General features: G+C 39.9%; 1 protein-coding gene across 9 annotated transcripts in view; it reads left to right on the top strand.

The window, feature by feature from the left end:
* The window catches only part of LOC128238326 (histone deacetylase 4-like), a 77,820-nt gene that overhangs the window by 51,627 nt on the left and 6,369 nt on the right, over positions 1-19,824 (top strand). For all 9 annotated transcript variants that reach the window (XM_052954151.1, XM_052954160.1, XM_052954170.1 and 6 more), the window contains 16 exons: positions 2,292-2,383; positions 7,452-7,559; positions 7,822-7,954; positions 8,244-8,424; positions 9,550-9,661; positions 10,963-11,079; positions 11,581-11,830; positions 12,519-12,652; positions 13,594-13,711; positions 15,211-15,311; positions 15,875-15,984; positions 16,580-16,667; positions 17,726-17,943; positions 18,312-18,430; positions 18,778-18,996; positions 19,305-19,440. In XM_052954151.1, coding sequence (XP_052810111.1) covers positions 2,292-2,383; positions 7,452-7,559; positions 7,822-7,954; positions 8,244-8,424; positions 9,550-9,661; positions 10,963-11,079; positions 11,581-11,830; positions 12,519-12,652; positions 13,594-13,711; positions 15,211-15,311; positions 15,875-15,984; positions 16,580-16,667; positions 17,726-17,943; positions 18,312-18,430; positions 18,778-18,996; positions 19,305-19,440 — 2,236 coding nt within the window. The remainder of the gene's footprint in view (positions 1-2,291; positions 2,384-7,451; positions 7,560-7,821; positions 7,955-8,243; positions 8,425-9,549; positions 9,662-10,962; positions 11,080-11,580; positions 11,831-12,518; positions 12,653-13,593; positions 13,712-15,210; positions 15,312-15,874; positions 15,985-16,579; positions 16,668-17,725; positions 17,944-18,311; positions 18,431-18,777; positions 18,997-19,304; positions 19,441-19,824) is intronic.

Below are 19,824 nucleotides of genomic sequence, written 5' to 3'. Positions count from 1 at the left end.
ATAGGATCAGTATCAGAAACATTTTTAGATTTCAAGTAAAACTAACATGTAAAAGTCATGAACTTGAAGCATGCGTTAAGAGTGAGTTTGTCCGTACCTAATGTAGCTGGTACTTAATGCTTACAAACTAAATTTGATTGTACACCTTACGGTAAAACACACATGTTCATGAATACTGGTTACTAAGGTGTCTGAAGATCAAGGCTAACTTAAAGTTAACGGAAATACAGATTCCAAATATTTAAGGGAAAAAGCAAGATAATGTGTTGATGTAGGAGGAGTTTATGGAGGACTTCCATGGGATTGTGTTTGGCCCCCAATGGTCAATGTCACTGTTAACTAAAAATAGAACAAAGCAGCAGCAGTAGAGCGTGCTGCCCTATGACAGCTCTTGTTTATTCAAATTGATCAACAGAAGATTGCACCTTTTGGTACTGAGTTTGCTTGTTTGGTTGTACAGGAGCATACTTCAGGAAGACACATAAATGAGATTTGTATTAAAAATTGCCACATAAATATTTAAATTGTGCACTGAAAAGTTATCAATACGATTTGATACACATCTATTTCAAAATTGAATTCATAATGTAAGCTTCGAATGCCTCCAGACAATGACCCTAAACCGACAAACGTAGTCGCATGCGAAGAGGGCAGAGCAATCTATGAAAAATAGAGGACTGTACCAAATCACAGCAAAATAATCTCTACGAAAATAAATGTTTGTACTCACCCTCAAATCTACTCTATGTGATATGGAACTACAGTAAATGGGGTAAATCCTCGATTGTCATTGGTCCTCAAATATGTGCCAACAACAATGTACTGTAAATTACATCAATAATGAAGATGAAGGTATACATGTTCTGTACACAAACCTTGACACGGTGCGGCTTCTTCATGAAGCACTTTGTGAAGCAAGAACTCTGATATGGAACTCTTGCAACTGACTGTCTAGCTACTAGAACTACCAAATTTTACTGTAGATAACTTGCTATGATAGATGATACACAAGAGAACAATACTGATAATAATTGGGTATAAAACTAATACTAAGTGTAGAACACAGAGCACAAACGAAACTTGAAAAATTTACTCCGAGTCCATCAGAATGATCTCTAGAACGCAGAGCAAAAAGGAACCTGGAACAATTTACCCCGAGTCCATTAAAATTATCTCTAGAACACAGAGCAAAAACGAAACTGGAACAATTTTCTCCAAGTCCCTTGAAATTATCTGTAAAATGCAGAGCAATAAAAACTGGAACTTAACTCCTAGTCCATTAACATGATCTCTAGAACGCAGAGTAAAAACGAAACTGGGACAATTTGCGCTGAGTCCATTGACAATGATCTTTAGATCACAGAGCACAAACGCAATTGGAACAATTTAGGCCATGTCTTTTAAAAATGATCTCTAGATTGCAGAGCAAAAATGAAACTATGACAATTTATTCCAAGCTCATTAAAAGGATCTCTAGAACGCAGAGCAAAAATGAAACTGGAACAATTTATTCATTGTCCAATAGACAATACAGTGTAAAAACAAACTGAAACAATTTATTCCAAGTCCATTAAAATAATTTCTAGACAGCAGCCAATAATTTAATCATAATCTGGAGAGAATAAATGCTATCCATTGTGAAATTTGGTAGTAGTCTGTTTTCATTATGCATTTTATTGTCATTAAATGCATTGTAAACAGTAATAGCGTTTTGTTCATTCTGTTACTAATAATAGTTACTGTACATGTACTTTGAGTTGTGTGTTGTAGAAATAACAGCATTGATGTTATGTAACTACAAAAACTGAGCATGATTTGATATAGATTAGTTGTCATGGAATCTATACCAAAAACAATAATTTTATCAGATTAAAATTAGCATTTCTGTGGCCCAAAATATATTTCTGTCTATTCTCAAAATAAGTATACAATTTATTGTCTGTACCTGAAATACCTGTTGAAGTGGTTCTTTTTGCAACTGATCCAATTTAAGCCTCATTTATGTCTTCATGGCTCGGGACTGTGAATAGGGTTTTAGAAAGACTATGATAAAGCATAACAGTTTTTACGCTTTGTACTCAACATTGCACACAGGATTTTGGTGAATGTTAAATAACAGAAAACAACCTGATCTGGTAAAGTCTGCTGTACTACTTGTGTCTGTGGGGGAATGTCTCTACAGTTACTAGATATTATTATAAACCTCGTCCACAATACAGCTTGTGTGTGCTGGGAACACCGCTCCCTTTTCTAGTGTGTGTACACTAGCATTCTCTGTGTTTATATTACAGTTGACTGTGGCAGCAACTCAGACTCTGGGCCCAATTCCCCACCCAGTGGTGTCCACCCTGCCCTCTCTAATGGAACCAGTCTCAAAGAACAGGTAAACCAGTCTAAACACTATTGACATTAGTTGTACTCCCCACCCAGCAGTGTCCACTCTGCCCTCTCTAACAGAACCAGTCTCAAAGAACAGGTAAACCAGTCTAAACACTATTGACATTAGTTGTACTCCCCACCCAGCGGTGTCCACCCTGCCCTCTCTAACAGAACCAGTCTCAAAGAACAGGTAAACCAGTCTAAACACTATTGACATTAGTTGTACTCCCCACCCAGCAGTGTCCACCCTGCCCTCTCTAATGGAACAAGTCTCAAAGAACAGGTAAACCAGTCTAAACACTATTGACATTAGTTGTACTCCCCACCCAGCGGTGTCCACCCTGCCCTCTCTAACAGAACCAGTCTCAAAGAACAGGTAAACCAGTCTAAACACTATTGACATTAGTTGTACTCCCCACCCAGCGGTGTCCACCCTGCCCTCTCTAACAGAACCAGTCTCAAAGAACAGGTAAACCAGTCTAAACACTATTGACATTAGTTGTACTCCCCACCCAGCAGTGTCCACCCTGCCCTCTCTAATGGAACAAGTCTCAAAGAACAGGTAAACCAGTCTAAACACTATTGACATTAGTTGTACTGCCCACCCAGCAGTGTCCACTCTGCCCTCTCTAATGGAACCAGTCTCAAAGAACAGGTAAACCAGTCTAAACACTATTGACATTAGTTGTACTGCCCACCCAGCAGTGTCCACTCTGCCCTCTCTAATGGAACCAGTCTCAAAGAACAGGTAAACCAGTCTAAACACTATTGACATTAGTTGTACTCCCCACCCAGCAGTGTCCACCCTGCCCTCTCTAACAGAACCAGTCTCAAAGAACAGGTAAACCAGTCTAAACACTATTGACATTAGTTGTACTCCCCACCCAGCAGTGTCCACCCTGCCCTCTCTAATGGAACCAGTCTCAAAGAACAGGTAAACCAGTCTAAACACTATTGACATTAGTTGTACTCCCCACCCAGCGGTGTCCACCCTGCCCTCTCTAATGGAACCAGTCTCAAAGAACAGGTAAACCAGTCTAAACAGTATTGACATTAGTTGTACTCCCCACCCAGCAGTGTCCACCCTGCCCTCTCTAATGGAACCAGTCTCAAAGAACAGGTAAACCAGTCTAAACAGTATTGACATTAGTTGTACTCCCCACCCAGCAGTGTCCACCCTGCCCTCTCTAATGGAACCAGTCTCAAAGAACAGGTAAACCAGTCTAAACACTATTGACATTAGTTGTACTCCCCACCCAGCAGTGTCCACCCTGCCCTCTCTAATGGAACCAGTCTCAAAGAACAGGTAAACCAGTCTAAACACTATTGACATTAGTTGTACTCCCCACCCAGCAGTGTCCACCCTGCCCTCTCTAATGGAACCAGTCTCAAAGAACAGGTAAACCAGTCTAAACACTATTGACATTAGTTGTACTCCCCACCCAGCGGTGTCCACCCTGCCCTCTCTAATGGAACCAGTCTCAAAGAACAGGTAAACCAGTCTAAACACTATTGACATTAGTTGTACTCCCCACCCAGCGGTGTCCACCCTGCCCTCTCTAATGGAACCAGTCTCAAAGAACAGGTAAACCAGTCTAAACACTATTGACATTAGTTGTACTCCCCACCCAGCGGTGTCCACCCTGCCCTCTCTAATGGAACCAGTCTCAAAGAACAGGTAAACCAGTCTAAACACTATTGACATTAGTTGTACTCCCCACCCAGCGGTGTCCACCCTGCCCTCTCTAATGGAACAAGTCTCAAAGAACAGGTAAACCAGTCTAAACACTATTGACATTAGTTGTACTCCCCACCCAGCGGTGTCCACCCTGCCCTCTCTAATGGAACCAGTCTCAAAGAACAGGTAAACCAGTCTAAACACTATTGACATTAGTTGTACTCCCCACCCAGCGGTGTCCACCCTGCCCTCTCTAATGGAACAAGTCTCAAAGAACAGGTAAACCAGTCTAAACACTATTGACATTAGTTGTACTCCCCACCCAGCGGTGTCCACCCTGCCCTCTCTAATGGAACCAGTCTCAAAGAACAGGTAAACCAGTCTAAACACTATTGACATTAGTTGTACTCCCCACCCAGCAGTGTCCACCCTGCCCTCTCTAATGGAACCAGTCTCAAAGAACAGGTAAACCAGTCTAAACACTATTGACATTAGTTGTACTCCCCACCCAGCAGTGTCCACCCTGCCCTCTCTAATGGAACAAGTCTCAAAGAACAGGTAAACCAGTCTAAACACTATTGACATTAGTTGTACTCCCCACCCAGCAGTGTCCACCCTGCCCTCTCTAACAGAACCAGTCTCAAAGAACAGGTAAGCCAGTTAAATTACCATAGAGTAAAGTTGTACTCTCCGCCCAGCGCCATTCACCATGCCCTCTCCAATGGAACCAGTCTGAAGGAAAATTCTGTACCCCAACCATACTTTCTTTTAGAAATATTTCATTATAGCAAAATAGTTATTACCTATTTTGGTCTTAAATGGATATTCTAAACTGAATCATCTTTATGACAATACAACTCAGTGTCTAATTGGAAGAAGAGGTGTTGAAATAACTATGGCAAATATCAGATGTTGTGTGGAAGCACTAAATCTTCCTAATTATGAACCATTCAGAATTGGATACCTCTCTGACATTCAAACCTCATTTCTCAGAGTTTTATGTGTTTCCCCAAGTGTCTGACAATTTACTTCTGTCTTCCTTGTATTAGATCCTTCCAATTATAGAAAGAGATTGAAGTAAACAAGTGCACACCATCCTGGAGTGCCAGTTTCTAAATATAGCGCTGTTTATCACATATGTTCAAGAACTGTTAATGGACAAAGTAGCGCTCACATGAGGAAACACCCATGCATGCTATTTTCCCTTGTTGTATTGCGCTTGTAAAGAGGCTTGATTGTAATGGATTCCTCATTACTGTAGATGTTATTCTGTCTAATCAGGCAGTGTGTGGGGGTGGTTGGGGGAGATTGATGAGCCTTAGGACTTCTTTGAGTAATTAAATACCTGCCTTTTCCTACCAACAATAGACAATGCCATAGACCACTTTGATTACTTACAGTGCAAAAATGTATCTTACTTCGTGGAACCTGGCATTTCACTTGACGCCTGACATTTTCTCTAAGTTTCTTTAATGACAAAACAAAATATATCAGAACTAATACCATACAAGAACTGTCACGCCATGTGAGACTGGCTATTATAGCACCATGGCATTTGTAGATGGCATTTCAAAACCTTACAATGTTGAGATATTATTTGTTATTACTTAAGATGAGTGATGGTAGTTATGATATATTGGAAAAATTGTGATCATTTTCCCCTAAGAAAAACGTTGCTTTATAAGGTTACCTACCTTCTGATACCCACAAATCCTAGCTCCTCGTAAAGTAGTCCCTAATTTGTTTATTTAGTCTTAAATAGTAGTTTATATTTCTTCATGAAAGTGTATTGGGTGTTGGCCTTCAGTCTGGATATCCAGATAGCTGAGGTTTGTTGTAGTCTTGTTTTGACCACCAGGGATTTTTGTAATATAGACCTTTTAATTGTACAATAGGATTCAATTAGTTGAGAGTAGGATTGATATATCACTTCTGCTAATCCACTCTGATTTATTCCATAAATAGAAACAAGTTTCTAAATGCGTCCTCTGTTAAAGAAGGTAAACAAGCAGCAGATGAGAGAAAAATGTTCTCTCCAAGTGATAAAGAAAGATTCCAGTACAGATATTTATAGAAACACTACTATAGAGTGGAATTTTCTCTGACTTGATTTCGCACAAATTGATTGTTAGGGCCAATTTAATCAAGCTGTTAAAAGTGTAATCTCTTTATGTTATTATTGCAATAGTTCTATCATCATACTGAGCAGGTGAAATCCATGGTTTTCTGTGGGGGCTAATCTTGGGTTATTTTAGGACTGATTTGGCCTTTCACAAATCTATTTAACATTTGGAAAATGAATAATTGATATATGATGTGAAAATTATTTTGTTCCATGTAAAAGTTCCAGAGGAGATGGAGAATAGTATATTTCATTTGAGGAATTATAGATGTTATCTTATTTATGAGATAGTCTGGTATATGAGATAGTGACTGCTGGTATATGAGATAGTGACTGCTGGTATATGAGATAGTGACTGCTGGTATATGAGATAGTGACTGCTGGTATATGGGATAGTGCTTGCTGGTATATGAGATAGTTATTGCTGGTATATGAGATAGTGACTGCTGGTATATGAGATAATGGCTAAGGGTATATGAGATAGTGACTGCTGGTATATGAGATAGTGACTGCTGGTATATTAGATAGTGATTGCTAGCATATGAGATAGTGACTGCTGGTATATGAGATAATGGCTGAGAGTATATGAGATTGTGTCTGCTAGTATATGAGATAGTGACTGCTGGTATATGAGATAATGGCTGAGGGAATATGAGATAGTGACTGCTGCTATATGAGATAAAGGCTGAGGATATATGAGATAGTGACTGCTGGTATATGGGAAAGTGACTGCTGGTATATGAGATAGTGACTGCTGGTATATGAGATAGTGACTGCTGGTATATGAGATAATGGCTTAGGGTATATGAGATAGTGACTGCTGGTATATGAGATAGTGACTGCTGGTATATGGGATAGTGACTGCTGGTATATGAGATAGTGACTGCTGGCATATGAGATAGTGACTGCTGGAATATGAGATAGTGACTGCTGGTATATGAGATAGTGACTGCTGGTATATGGGATAGTGACTGCTGGTATATGAGATAGTGACTGCTGGTATATGAGATAGTGACTGCTGGTATATGAGATAGTGACTGCTGGTATATGGGATAGTGACTACTGGTATATGAGATAGTGACTGCTGGTATATGAGATAGTGAATGCTGGTATATGAGATAGCGACTACTGGTAAATGAGATAGTGACTGCTGGTATATGGGATAGTGACTGCTGGTATATGAGATAGTGACTGCTGGTATATGAGATAATGGCTAAGGGTATATGAGATAGTGACTGCTGTTATATGAGATGTGCAACTTGGGAATTCCAGGAGACCCACATTCACCCGTTGTTACTGTACAACATGGGCTACTCGAATCCTGACCTGTACACCTCACCATCCATGCCCAACATCTCTATGGGACGCCCACCCAGCGCCGTAAGTTATCCTTACCAACACTCTATGTATACATGATATATATGTTTATAGTCTCTCTTGCTATCCTCCCCACACTCTAAATACTCTAAGCCTATTCTAAGCCCTATGTGTAAATACATTGTATACAGTCAATTTCAACAACTGAATGAATCTTTAAATAATATGATTTTGAAACAAATTGTAGCACTAAAACCTTTGTATTCTTTAAACTCAGATTCTATTTTTTTATGCTTATATGTCTATGTTGTATTGTATACCCCAGGGAGGGACAAGTAACCACCCTAACTACACAGAGGCAGATCTGCGGGCAATGTCTGCCGCCAGACTCGGGCTCCCTCTCACCCATGGGCTCCCAGCAGCTGGCCCTGGGATACCTGGATACCCACACCCATATGGTATGACACAGAAGTAGGCTTTGTTGCTCTATATTTTACTCTTAAAAGATAGTACATGGAAACAATTTGTATGAATAGTCCCCTATTTCAGGTAGAATGTATTGAATGTGGGTTTGATTTTAACATTACAACTGTCTTGTAAGAAAGCTTGGAAAAGACCAAGTTTGCTTAACATTAGAATATCTGGAATCCGTGGACATATGCATTGCTTTTTAATATTGTTCACTTGTTTAGTAATTGTCTAAAAGAACAAAAAACATTAATTGGGCATGTTAAAATGATTTTCCAGTGATGGACGGAGAGTACCCTTCACCATCAGAGTCAACAGGGCGGTCGAGCAACTACATGTTGAAGGCGATCGAGGAGACCGGGCGGGCGACTGGGACCAAACCCTCCCCCCTGGCCGGACCCTACCCAACCCCCACCAACCCCCACTCATCTTCTGACACTCACCAAGCCAGAATACACAAGTAAGTACCTAAGCGTATACATATTCCTTACCTTTTTTAGTAGGAAAAGAAGTGGAGGTATTGTTATAGCCTTTATGTGGAGGTATTGTTATAGCCTTTATGTAGAGGTATTGTTATAGCCTTTATGTAGAGGTATTGTTATAGCCTTGGTGTGGAGGTATTGTTATAGCCTTTATGTAGAGGTATTGTTATAGCCTTGGTGTGGAGGTATTGTTATAGCCTTGGTGTAGAGGTATTGTTATAGCCTTGGTGTAGAGGTATTGTTATAGCTTTGGTGTGGAGGTATTGTTATAGCCTTGGTGTGGAGGAATTGTTATAGCCTTGGTGTAGAGGTATTGTTATAGCCTTGGTGTAGAGGTATTGTTATAGCTTTGGTGTGGAGGTATTGTTATAGCCTTGGTGTGGAGGTATTGTTATAGCCTTGGTGTGGAGGTATTTTTATAGCCTTGGTGTGGAGGTATTATTATAGCCTTGGTGTGGAGGTATTGTTATAGCCTTGGTGTGGAGGTATTATTATAGCCTTGGTGTGGAGGTATTGTTATAGCCTTGGTGTGGAGGTATTATTATAGCCTTGGTGTAGAGGTATTGTTATAGCTTTGGTGTGGAGGTATTGTTATAGCCTTGGTGTGGAGGTATTGTTATAGCCTTGGTGTGGAGGTATTTTTATAGCCTTGGTGTGGAGGTATTATTATAGCCTTGGTGTGGAGGTATTGTTATAGCCTTGGTGTGGAGGTATTGTTATAGCCTTGGTGTGGAGGTATTGTTATAGCCTTGGTGTGGAGGTATTGTTATAGCCTTGGTGTGGAGGTATTGTTATAGCCTTGGTGTGGAGGTATTGTTATAGCCTTGGTGTGGAGGTATTGTTATAGCCTTGGTGTGGAGGTATTATTATAGCCTTGGTGTAGAGGTATTTTTATAGCATTGGTGTGGAGGTATTATTATAGCCTTGGTGTAAAGGTATTTTTATAGCCATGAAGTTGAGGTATTGTTAAAGCCTTGGTGTGGAGGTATTGTTAAAGCCTCGAAGTTATTGTTATAGCCATGAAGTGGAGGTTTTTGAGTTTGCGCCACAATACTCTAGTTGTTATGATAGAACAGCATCACCCATGACCATGTGTTTTGCAGGCACCGGCCGTTACGGCACACCCAGTCAGCACCCCTTCCTTTCATCCCCCAGACCCTGCTGATGCAGAGGGGTGCTGTTACTGGGCCCGGGCTTGAACATGACCCAGAGCAGGTAACCTCTACATTTCTCACATCAAGTGTTCTGTATGAGCCAGACATATATGCAGAGTGGTGCATGAGTCAGTCAAATTTGCAGTGTGGTGTAAGAGCCAGTCTCACATGCAATATGATGTATGAACCAGTCTTACATGATATAATGTTTGAACCAGTCTCACATGCACAATTATGTATGAACCAGACTCACATGCACTATAATGAATGAACCAGTCTTAATTGCACTATAATGTATGAACCAGTCTTACATGCACTATAATGTATGAACCAGTCTTACATGCACTATAATGTATGAACCAGTCTTACATGCACTATAATGTATGAACCAGTCTTACATGCACTATAATGTATGAACCAGTCTTACATGCACTATAATGTATGAACCAGTCTTACATGCACTATAATGTATGAACCAGTCTTACATGCACTATAATGTATGAACCGGTCTCGCAAGCAATATGATGTATGAACCAGTCTCGCAAGCAATATGATGTATGAACAAGTCTTACATGCACTATAATGTATGAACCAGTCTTACATGCACTAAAATGTATGAACCAGTCTCGCAAGCAATATGATGTATGAACCAGTCTTACATGCACTAAAATGTATGAACCAGTCTTACATGCACTAAAATGTATGAACCAGTCTCGCAAGCAATATGATGTATGAACCAGTCTTACATGCACTATAATGTATGAACCAGTCTTACATGCACTAAAATGTATGAACCAGTCTCGCAAGCAGTATAATGTATGAACCAGTCTTACATGCAATATGAAGTATGAACCAGTCTTACATGCACTATAATGTATGAACCAGTCTTACATGCAATATGATGTATGAACCAGTCTTACAAGCAATATGATATATAAACCAGTCTCACAAGCAATATTATGTATAAACCAGTCTTACATGCACTATAATGTATGAACCAGTCTCGCAAGCAATATGATGTTTGAACCAGTCCTACATGCACTATAATGTATGAACCAGCCTCACAAGGAATATGATGTATGAACCAGTCTCAGTTGTAATATGATGTATGAACCAGTCTCAGTTGTAATATGATGTATGAACCAGTCTCAGTTGTAATTTGATGTATGAACTAGTCTCAGTTCTAATATGATATAAACCATTTCTGAGTGCAATATGATGGCAAAATATCATGTATGCAACATTCCTTAGTGAATAATGATGTATAAACCAGTCTCCGGTGCAGTGTGATATATGAACCAGTCTCACGAGCAATATTATATATGAACCAATCTCACAAGCAGTGTGATGTTGTTGTTGTAGATCCTGAAGGACAAGTTTTTGGTGAAGCAGCACATCCGTCAGACCGTGCTCCAGCGCACCAGCAGCAAGACTCATATGGAAAATGTGGACGAGGAAACAGAGGCCAAACTAGCACAGGTACCAATCATTATGTCTGTCCCAATGAATGAGATGAAAGAGTCTCTTATTGTTGTTACAGGAGATGAGAGTCTCTTATTGTTGTTACAGGAGATGAGAGTCTCTTATTGATGTTACAGGAGATGAGAGTCTCTTATTGTTGTTAAAGGAGATTAGAGTCTCTTATTGTTGTTACAGGAGATGAGAGTCTCTTATTGTTGTTACAGGAGATGAGAGTCTCGTATTGTTGTTACAGGTGATGAGAGTCTCTTATTGTTGTTACAGGAGATGAGAGTCTCTTATTGTTGTTACAGGAGGTGAGAGTCTCTTATTGATTTTACTGGAAACGAAAGAGTGTCTTATTGATGTTACAGGAGAAGTAGTCTCTTATAGGTGTTACAGGAGATAAGAGTCTCTTTTGTTGTTACTTGAGATGAAAGAGTCTCTTATTGATGTTACAGGAATTGCAAGTCTCTTATTGATGTCCACAGGAGATGAAATAGTCTCTTATTGTTGTTACAGGAGATGAAGGAGTCTCGTGAGGCAGATGATAGTGAGGTTGTCGTTGTAAAGGAGACAAAGATGGATGAGGGTGATGCTGAGGTGAGAAAGAAGCTACAGCGGCGGGAGAGCGAGCACCTGCTTGCCGTGACCAAGCCCCACAGAAAGCACCATAAGCCTCTGACACGGACCCAGTCCAGCCCCCTCGTCACCTTCTCCATGCCTCCGCCTGCACAGGATATGGGGCCTGTAAAATACACGTTCACTACAGGTACACTGCCTCACACAGGTTCTCTTTTCGTAAAGGGGAACCATACGCGTCAATTTAGGAAACTTCCTGTTTAGTTAAATGAAATTGATTGATTAAAAACTGGCATATTCAGGCACTTGAACAGTATGTTTGGCAAGGTATAGGCACCCAGTACTAATTGATAATAAATATTACACAGACAATATGTGTATCTTCCAATAATATGAGGCAACCTGCCATAAGTCAAGAAACACCGAGAGCTTTTTTAACATCATAAACGGCTATTCTTGCCCCAAGTATAACATCATCAGTATAGCCACTGTCAAATAAATATGGGGACTAGGATTGAAAATACTTATACACTATTATTATGCATTGACTCTTTAACTGTCTCTTGTTGTATTTGACATATGCTTATCAAGATAGGCAGCAAAACTAAAATATAAGCCACCCTTTAGTTTTCTTACAAAAATAATTTCCATTAAGTCTTACTTATTTTTTATTTAAATAATGAGCTCCCACAAAAAAGTTCACTCACTTTTGGCATGGTGCTGTAAAATGTATCGAATTAATGGGATTTATAAGCAGACTGTACATCTAGGGTCTCTTCTTGTTAATACTTCATGTGAAAGCATTTAATGAAAGCAGTTTATTGATGATCCCATTTGTTCATGTGGAAAAGACTGTTGACTGGTGTGTGTTATTCCAGCAATTGCGTACGACCAGTCGATGCAAAAACACCAGTGTACATGTGGTCAGGACAACGTACATCCTGAACACGCGGGTAGAATCCATGCCATCTGGTCTCGACTCAAGGAGAAAAACTTGATCTCAAAATGTCAGGTATGCTCGCTTAAATAAAGGTCTTCAGACATGCATTTGTGTGATCCACTATATGCTGTTGTGAAGACTTCTTTCATAAACATTTATTAAAATAAATAACATAAATCTGCACTATATACGAGGGTCAGGTACACACAGCTGTGTTGTCATGGAGACCTGAAATTTGCACTATATACGAGGGTCAGGTACACGCAGCTGTGTTGTCATGGAGACTTGAAATCTGCACTATATACGAGGGTCAGGTACACACAGCTGTGTTGTCATGGAGACCTGAGTTTTGCACTATATACGAGGGTCAGGTACACACAGCTGTGTTGTCATGGAGACCTGAAATTTGCACTATATACGAGGGTCAGGTACACACAGCTGTGTTGTCATGGAGACGTGAAATTTGCACTATATACGAGGGTCAGGTACACACAGCTGTGTTGTCATGGAGACCTGAAATTTGCACTATATACGAGGGTCAGGTACACACAGCTGTGTTGTCATGGAGACCTGAAATCTACATGTAGAGCTTAATAAAGCATGCATATATAGTTTATCATCAATGTAGATGTCATCTACCTTAAATTGTATCAATTTACAAACACTTGTTCTTCTTAGTTATTCCTCAAATTACCAGAACAACCCTCATATATCTAAGGCTTATTAAAAATATCAGAAAGACTAAATGCACAATGGCTATGAGACTTAGATTTGTGATATCCCAAGCTGGGCAAGTGGGATTCCTGCGGGTACTCTGCTACCTCCCCCACAACACAAGACCACACTCTCATATAACATTGTGCCAATGATAGTGATTAATATACTGTTGATATATAACTTGTTCACAATCATTGTAAAATAAATAAGTTTGTAGACTAATTCATAACCTTCTTGAACATGTGAATGGCTATGTTATTTGGTGTTTTATTTTGTTTTTTCCTTTGTTTTCACAGGAACTTCGATGTCGCAAGGCGTCATTGGAAGAAATTCAGTCATGTCATTCAGAAGTTTACACATTATTTTTCGCTACAAATCATCTTGGGAGACCACGGCTAGATCCTAAAATATTTGGTAAGTTTTTCATTGATTTTGTCAAAAAATGATTCTGCAATATAATACTAAACTTAATATGATAATATATTGTTCAGGTAGGTAAGGCATTATTTAAGAACCAGGGAAGGGAAATATGCTGCTGTACCTATAAAAAAGCATGTGTGTAAATAGAGTCAAATAGGGCTGGATTACAGCTTTAGCACAGAGTCCAGTAACACCCTCCCCACCGTGTCCAGTATCCCTCTTTCCACCAATCCCAGTAATCCCCCCTCTCCACTGAGTCCAGCAGCCCCCTCTCCACCGTGTCCAGTAACCCCCTTTCCACAGAGTCCAGTAATCCCCTCTCCACCAGAGTCAGTAACCCCCTCTCCACCGATTCCAGTAACCCCCCTCTCCACTGAGTCCAGCAGCCCCCTCTCCACCGAGTTCAGTAACCCCCCTCTCCACCGAGTCCAGTAACCCCCTTTCCACAGAGTCCAGTAACCCCTTCTCCACCAGAGCCAGTAGCCCCCTCTCCACCCAGTCCAGTAACCCCCTCGCCAACCAGTCCAGTAGCCTCCACACCAGAGAGTCCAGTAACCCCCTCTTGACCGCTTCCAGTAACACTCTGAGGCACTCTCCACCGGAGCCAGTAACCCCCTCTCATCCCTGTCCAGTAACCCCTCTCCACCCATTCCAGTAACAAGGGTGTATAAAGCATCAACAATAAAGTCAGGCTTCATAAATGTATATAACTATCTGCTATCTTAGAAGAGGAAGGAATGACATTTATGGTAGTGACTTAGCCCACTTAAGTGGTTTTTGTCTCAGAAATGTAGCACCAGCTGCTGATTAAGATGTGTGAGCCAGTCATATTCAAAGTCGGAAACATTTATCACGTTTTTTTCTTCAGTTAAAGCTAGGATTGGGATATTTTAGGCATTCTAATTGAGGGAACATCACTTTATTTTGTGACTGTAAAAAGGTTTACCATATTTAGAATTTTAATGGGGAAGAAAGTTTGTCATTATTATTTCCAGAGAAATGTCTCACTGTTTATGGAGAAAATGAGATTTATTTTGCTCAAATAGTTAAATATGGTTTTCATTAAATTCATTAGAATAGAGAATGTTTTGTTTTATGGTTAGATATAGTTTGTGTCTGTTTTAGGAATAAGTTTTTATGTTGCTTAAAAATAGGAGAGATAAAGTCTCAAGGCTAGTGACCAGAAAAGAATTGTTATTATGTAGTTTCACTAACCATTTTAAGCTTGATTGGGACGAAAGTTCAGGCATTTAAAATGATGCTCAAGTCTTGTCTCCTCGGTAGAAACCAGTAATTGTGTGCATATTCAGAGGCCATGATTACGTACGTCTGTTTGGGATCGAACCCACAACCTCTTCAATGAGAGGGGCAGACACGTATACCACCAGATCACTCTCACCCCTTATATCATAGCAGAGTTCATTAGTTCTGTCTCATATTCTACTTTATAAATTAATATATGATTGAAATATTACTTATATGATGTGTTTCAGAGTCATTACCGATGCGGTTCTGTGCGTTGCCTTGTGGTGGTGTTGGGGTGGACTCAGACACTGTATGGAACGACTTCTACACATCTAATGCTGCCAGAATGGTAAGTTCCATGCAGGGGGAAATGGTGATACAAAATTGGTAAAAATCTGGTCATATTATGTTTAGTACACTAGGAATAAAACTTACTTTTTTTCAAAATCTGAAAAAAGGGTCTAACTTTTTTTCAAAATCTGAAAAAAGGGTCTATATTATGCAGGTCTGTGTTCCAGCTTGGCCTGAATATCAGGTTGGGGCACCCTGCTGCTCATTTCCAACAATTTTTAGAAATGAACATAATTTTGTTACTTGAGTCAAGATAATAGCTGAGATATTCACAACAAACTGCTAGTATTGAAAGTTGACACAACACATACACAATCAGAATTGAACATTGGCCCTTGCAAATGCCCCATTAAGGCTCATTCAATGCGCATAGGAAGTGCCCTTTCTGACCTCACCCCCTGCCCTTTTCAAATCCTGGCTTGAGTACTTCAGTTGATAATTAAATAGCATATGTGTTTGCTATAATGTTCCATTTTTCATTATCAACTTCTTCAAGTTTTGACATGAACTTTGTGAAAACAAGGCCTGTCCTCTTTTACTCACTGTTATTCTTTCTTTAAGGCTGCTGGGTGTGTGACAGAGATGGCGTGTCGGGTGGCAGCGGGAGAACTTAAGAATGGTTTCGCCCTCGTGCGACCCCCGGGACACCACGCAGAACCAGAACAGGCCATGTAAGTACACCCACGGATATGTGGCAGTATTACCACTCATCATTTCTTAATTCTTACATTATGGGGGAAATAATTATTTTGTTTCTCTGAACTCCTGTTTGTGGTTCAAACAATATTTATATCAGTATAGAATTACAGTTTCCATAGATATAAGCAAATTAATATCAGAATCATAAATTGTCCCCTGGCAAATTAAACATGAAACTATTGGAGTTATATGCATAGAACAAAATCCTGTTGACAAAAGATAGAGATGAAAGCTTTGAAGCTTATAAGATGTATCACTGCTTGCTTTTGATCTGAATTTTTTTATGAAGATGGCCAAAATGTGATAATGTTTCTAATACACGATAGCTTAAGACAGGTTCCAGATTTTAGTTCTTAAATGACATGAGTTTAGGAGAGAGACCTAGTTGTTTCCAATAAAGCCTGTCAGTCCTGAAAGGTCATTGTATGATTGGATTACTCCGTAAATAGCCGAGGTTCCTGACATGATCAAGACTATACTTTTCTTTATGGCATACTAATTACAGCTTCATGGATTTTTATCCAAGTACAGATGGGAAGATTATTTGTGCTGATTCTATTTTTTCAGGGGATTCTGTTATTTCAACTCTGTCGCCATAGCAGCTAAGCAAGTGAAGGCAAAGTTGAATAAGAAAAAAGTTCTTATAGTGGACTGGGTAAGATATGTGTTTATCTGTTGCTACTGTTTGTAAATGGAACTAGCAAGGCTTAGAGCATTGTGAACAGTAAACTCCACTCCAATCCAGGATTTTCTTCTAAACAGTAAGAGTTACGGCGTGAAAGTTCCTCCCAGCAAAACTGCTTTAAGTGAACTGCCATACTGTTTTTACAAAAAATGTAGGGCATTTCCGTGTGCCACTTATATGATCGATAGCCCAGAACAGACAGAGCTGCAAATGTCATCACAGGGCGGTGACCTCAAACACAACTTAAAAACCCCTTGATATGCTAGGTGTGACCTAGGATGGGAGGTTTGACATGACCTTGTCAAAAAAAATCAATGTGAACTTACTTTTTTAACTGACTGAGTGACGAGCACAATTTGCTAACTTGACTTCTATCTTGGTAGAGTAACACATATTGGTTGATGGTTAGGTTGACCATTCGTCACAATTATCAAAAACACAGCCCCAACTACTGATTTCCTCAATTTCAACATAGCTCTTGGGTGAGAGTGGTCTAATTGTATAGGTGGCCATCTCTTACCCCAGAGGGGTTAAATCCCCATCAGGGTGAGAGTGGTCTAGTGGTATAGGTGTTCCCCTATCACCAAAGAGGTTATTGGTTAGATACCCACCAGGGGTACCTTTTCATGGCCTCTTAAAATGGACACCAGTACTGGCTTCTGCCCAGGAAACAGAGGTGAAAGTAATTCAAATAGCTTTTAGCTTACAGCTGTCTTTACAATGAAGCTAAATAAATTAGTACCGGTATACACAAACATAGCTGTGACTAAGTGGTACCAAATTATTCCTATTTGATAATACTGGGATATTATTCCCCAGAAAATCTGTGGGGAAAAAGAGATCTTAGAATCATATAATGGGTAATATTTATTGTCTCCCATGTAAATATAATTTGATAAAGCTTTTGCTTCTGCCCAGGTCTGCAGGATATGGCATGTATATTTCTTTCCATAAATTCCTGCAGAATAGATACTAAATATCTTCAATTTTGATACCATTGACTGACTGGATGTATATTCTCCCTGTAGGATGTCCATCATGGTAACGGTACGCAGCTCATGACATACAATGACAAAGAAATCCTGTACATCTCCATACATCGCCATGACGAGGGCAACTTTTTCCCAGGGACGGGGGCCCCGGAGGAGTGTGGGGTTGGGGACGCAGTAGGCTTCAACATCAACATTGCCTTCGGGGGCGGCCTTGAACCAGCCAAGGGAGATGCAGAGTACCTGGCAGCCTTCAGGTAAGAGGTCGTGTTGGATAACATTTCATTTCAATTCATTCCTTAAATAAAGGCAAATTTTTACTAATTTGAAAATGTAACCTTAGCTTTCTTTATACAAATATGGACCCTGGTTATAAAATCATATAAAGTATAAGGTTGTTGAAACATACAGAACTTTTAACAATAGGTTTTACATAGATGATATGTAAGGGAAAAAGTGTGAGAAAAATTGCGGAAAATCTTACTTCATCTTCAAAAGCAATAAATTTGGTCAAATTCTGTGGAAAATAACCTTGTTCTATCTACAATAAGTTTGGTGATAATGTGTTAATCAGTGTACAATCTGCTATTGTTCTCATGATTACCCCGCCCTTCTGTCTCTGCAGGACGCTCATCATGCCCATTGCCCAGAAGTTTGAACCCGAGATGGTGCTGGTGTCTGCAGGGTTTGATGCTGCCTCGGGTCACCCAGCACCCCTGGGGGGATATGTCGTCTCTCCAGAATGTTAGTACACTGGATATGATGTCCAATTCATCATAATTCTATGCCCCTCTGATCATAGTGTTCTTGTTATACAACTAAATAGATTGAATAGCATACCAGGGTACTTGTTTAAAAAAATTCTTGTTAAACAACTAAATAGATTGAATAGCATACTTGTTTAAAAAAAATTACAAAGCTTTGGATTTATTCTAGCATATTTTTTTTTATTTCGGAAGAAAACAAAGTTAAAATTTATGAAATCATAAAAAAAATATTACCAAGATTTAATGATTTTTCATTTCCAGTATTATTGTATGTCTAAGCGAAATCATTCAAACATGTATATGTAACTGTTGACTGTGTTGCAGGCTTTGGTCACATGACTCGGGAGTTGATGACCCTTGCAGGGGGTAAGGTTGTGCTGGCGCTTGAGGGCGGCTACCACATGTCGGCCATCTGTGATGCCGCTGAGATGTGCATGCGCGCGCTGCTGGGCCAGGAGATACCGCCAATACGGGAGTCAGAACTCTGCAAGGCACCCTGTAAATCCGCAGTAGAAACATTGGAAAACACCATCAAGATACAGAGTAAGGAAACTTTATGTAACTCTTTTTATGGTCTGATTATAGGCAACTCTCAATATAGATCTCCCATGGTAGTTATAAATTCTGAGTTGTTCTTTGGTGGTAAATGTAAGAGTGCATCTTTAATGGTGGTTTTATTTTGGGTCCTACAACTCAGTGTGTTATATTACCAGTCATATATCTGTCTACGAATTATTATTTGTTACATAAGGTCCATTGTATGTGACTTTGACAAAAAAAAGTTCTGTCATTTGTGTAAACATGTACATACAATATCACCTCTAATGTTGTTGTTTGTCCCGCCATGTCAGGTGGTCACTGGGGATGTATTGAGCGCTACACAGGGACGTGCCAGTACTCGCTGGTGGATGCAAGGCAGCGGGAGACAGAGGAGAGCGACACGGTCACCGCCCTCGCTTCCCTCTCCATGGTTCCACAGGCCAGGGCGTAAGTTACACGACACTGTAGGGCACAATATTCTCCCTGAACCCAATAGTGGGAGCTGTAATAGGCCGAGATGTAAAACATGACATGCACCCTGGGGAAACCGGTGCTAGAAACCTAGCGACAATAGTAAATCACTTGAAATATCCACGAGGTAATTAAAGCTTTAAGATCTGAAGGAAAGGAAAGAATGCCGTAGAATGCCCTTGGTTTTCTTATATGAAGACATATGGGTCGTCTCATCATCCCACTTATCGTATGGCCGCTCTTTTGAATCCATATGTCTGAGTAGCTTTAAAATCTATTTCAAAACTAACAGCTTTAGTTGTCAATTTGAAATTCAATTTTGTTTGTGAGACTAACTCAATATTGAACAGAAATTCTTTA

This window comes from Mya arenaria, chromosome 1, assembly GCF_026914265.1.
Source record: "Mya arenaria isolate MELC-2E11 chromosome 1, ASM2691426v1".
Lineage (NCBI taxonomy): Eukaryota > Metazoa > Mollusca > Bivalvia > Myida > Myidae > Mya > Mya arenaria.
This window is presented reverse-complemented; position numbering and strand designations above follow the sequence as displayed.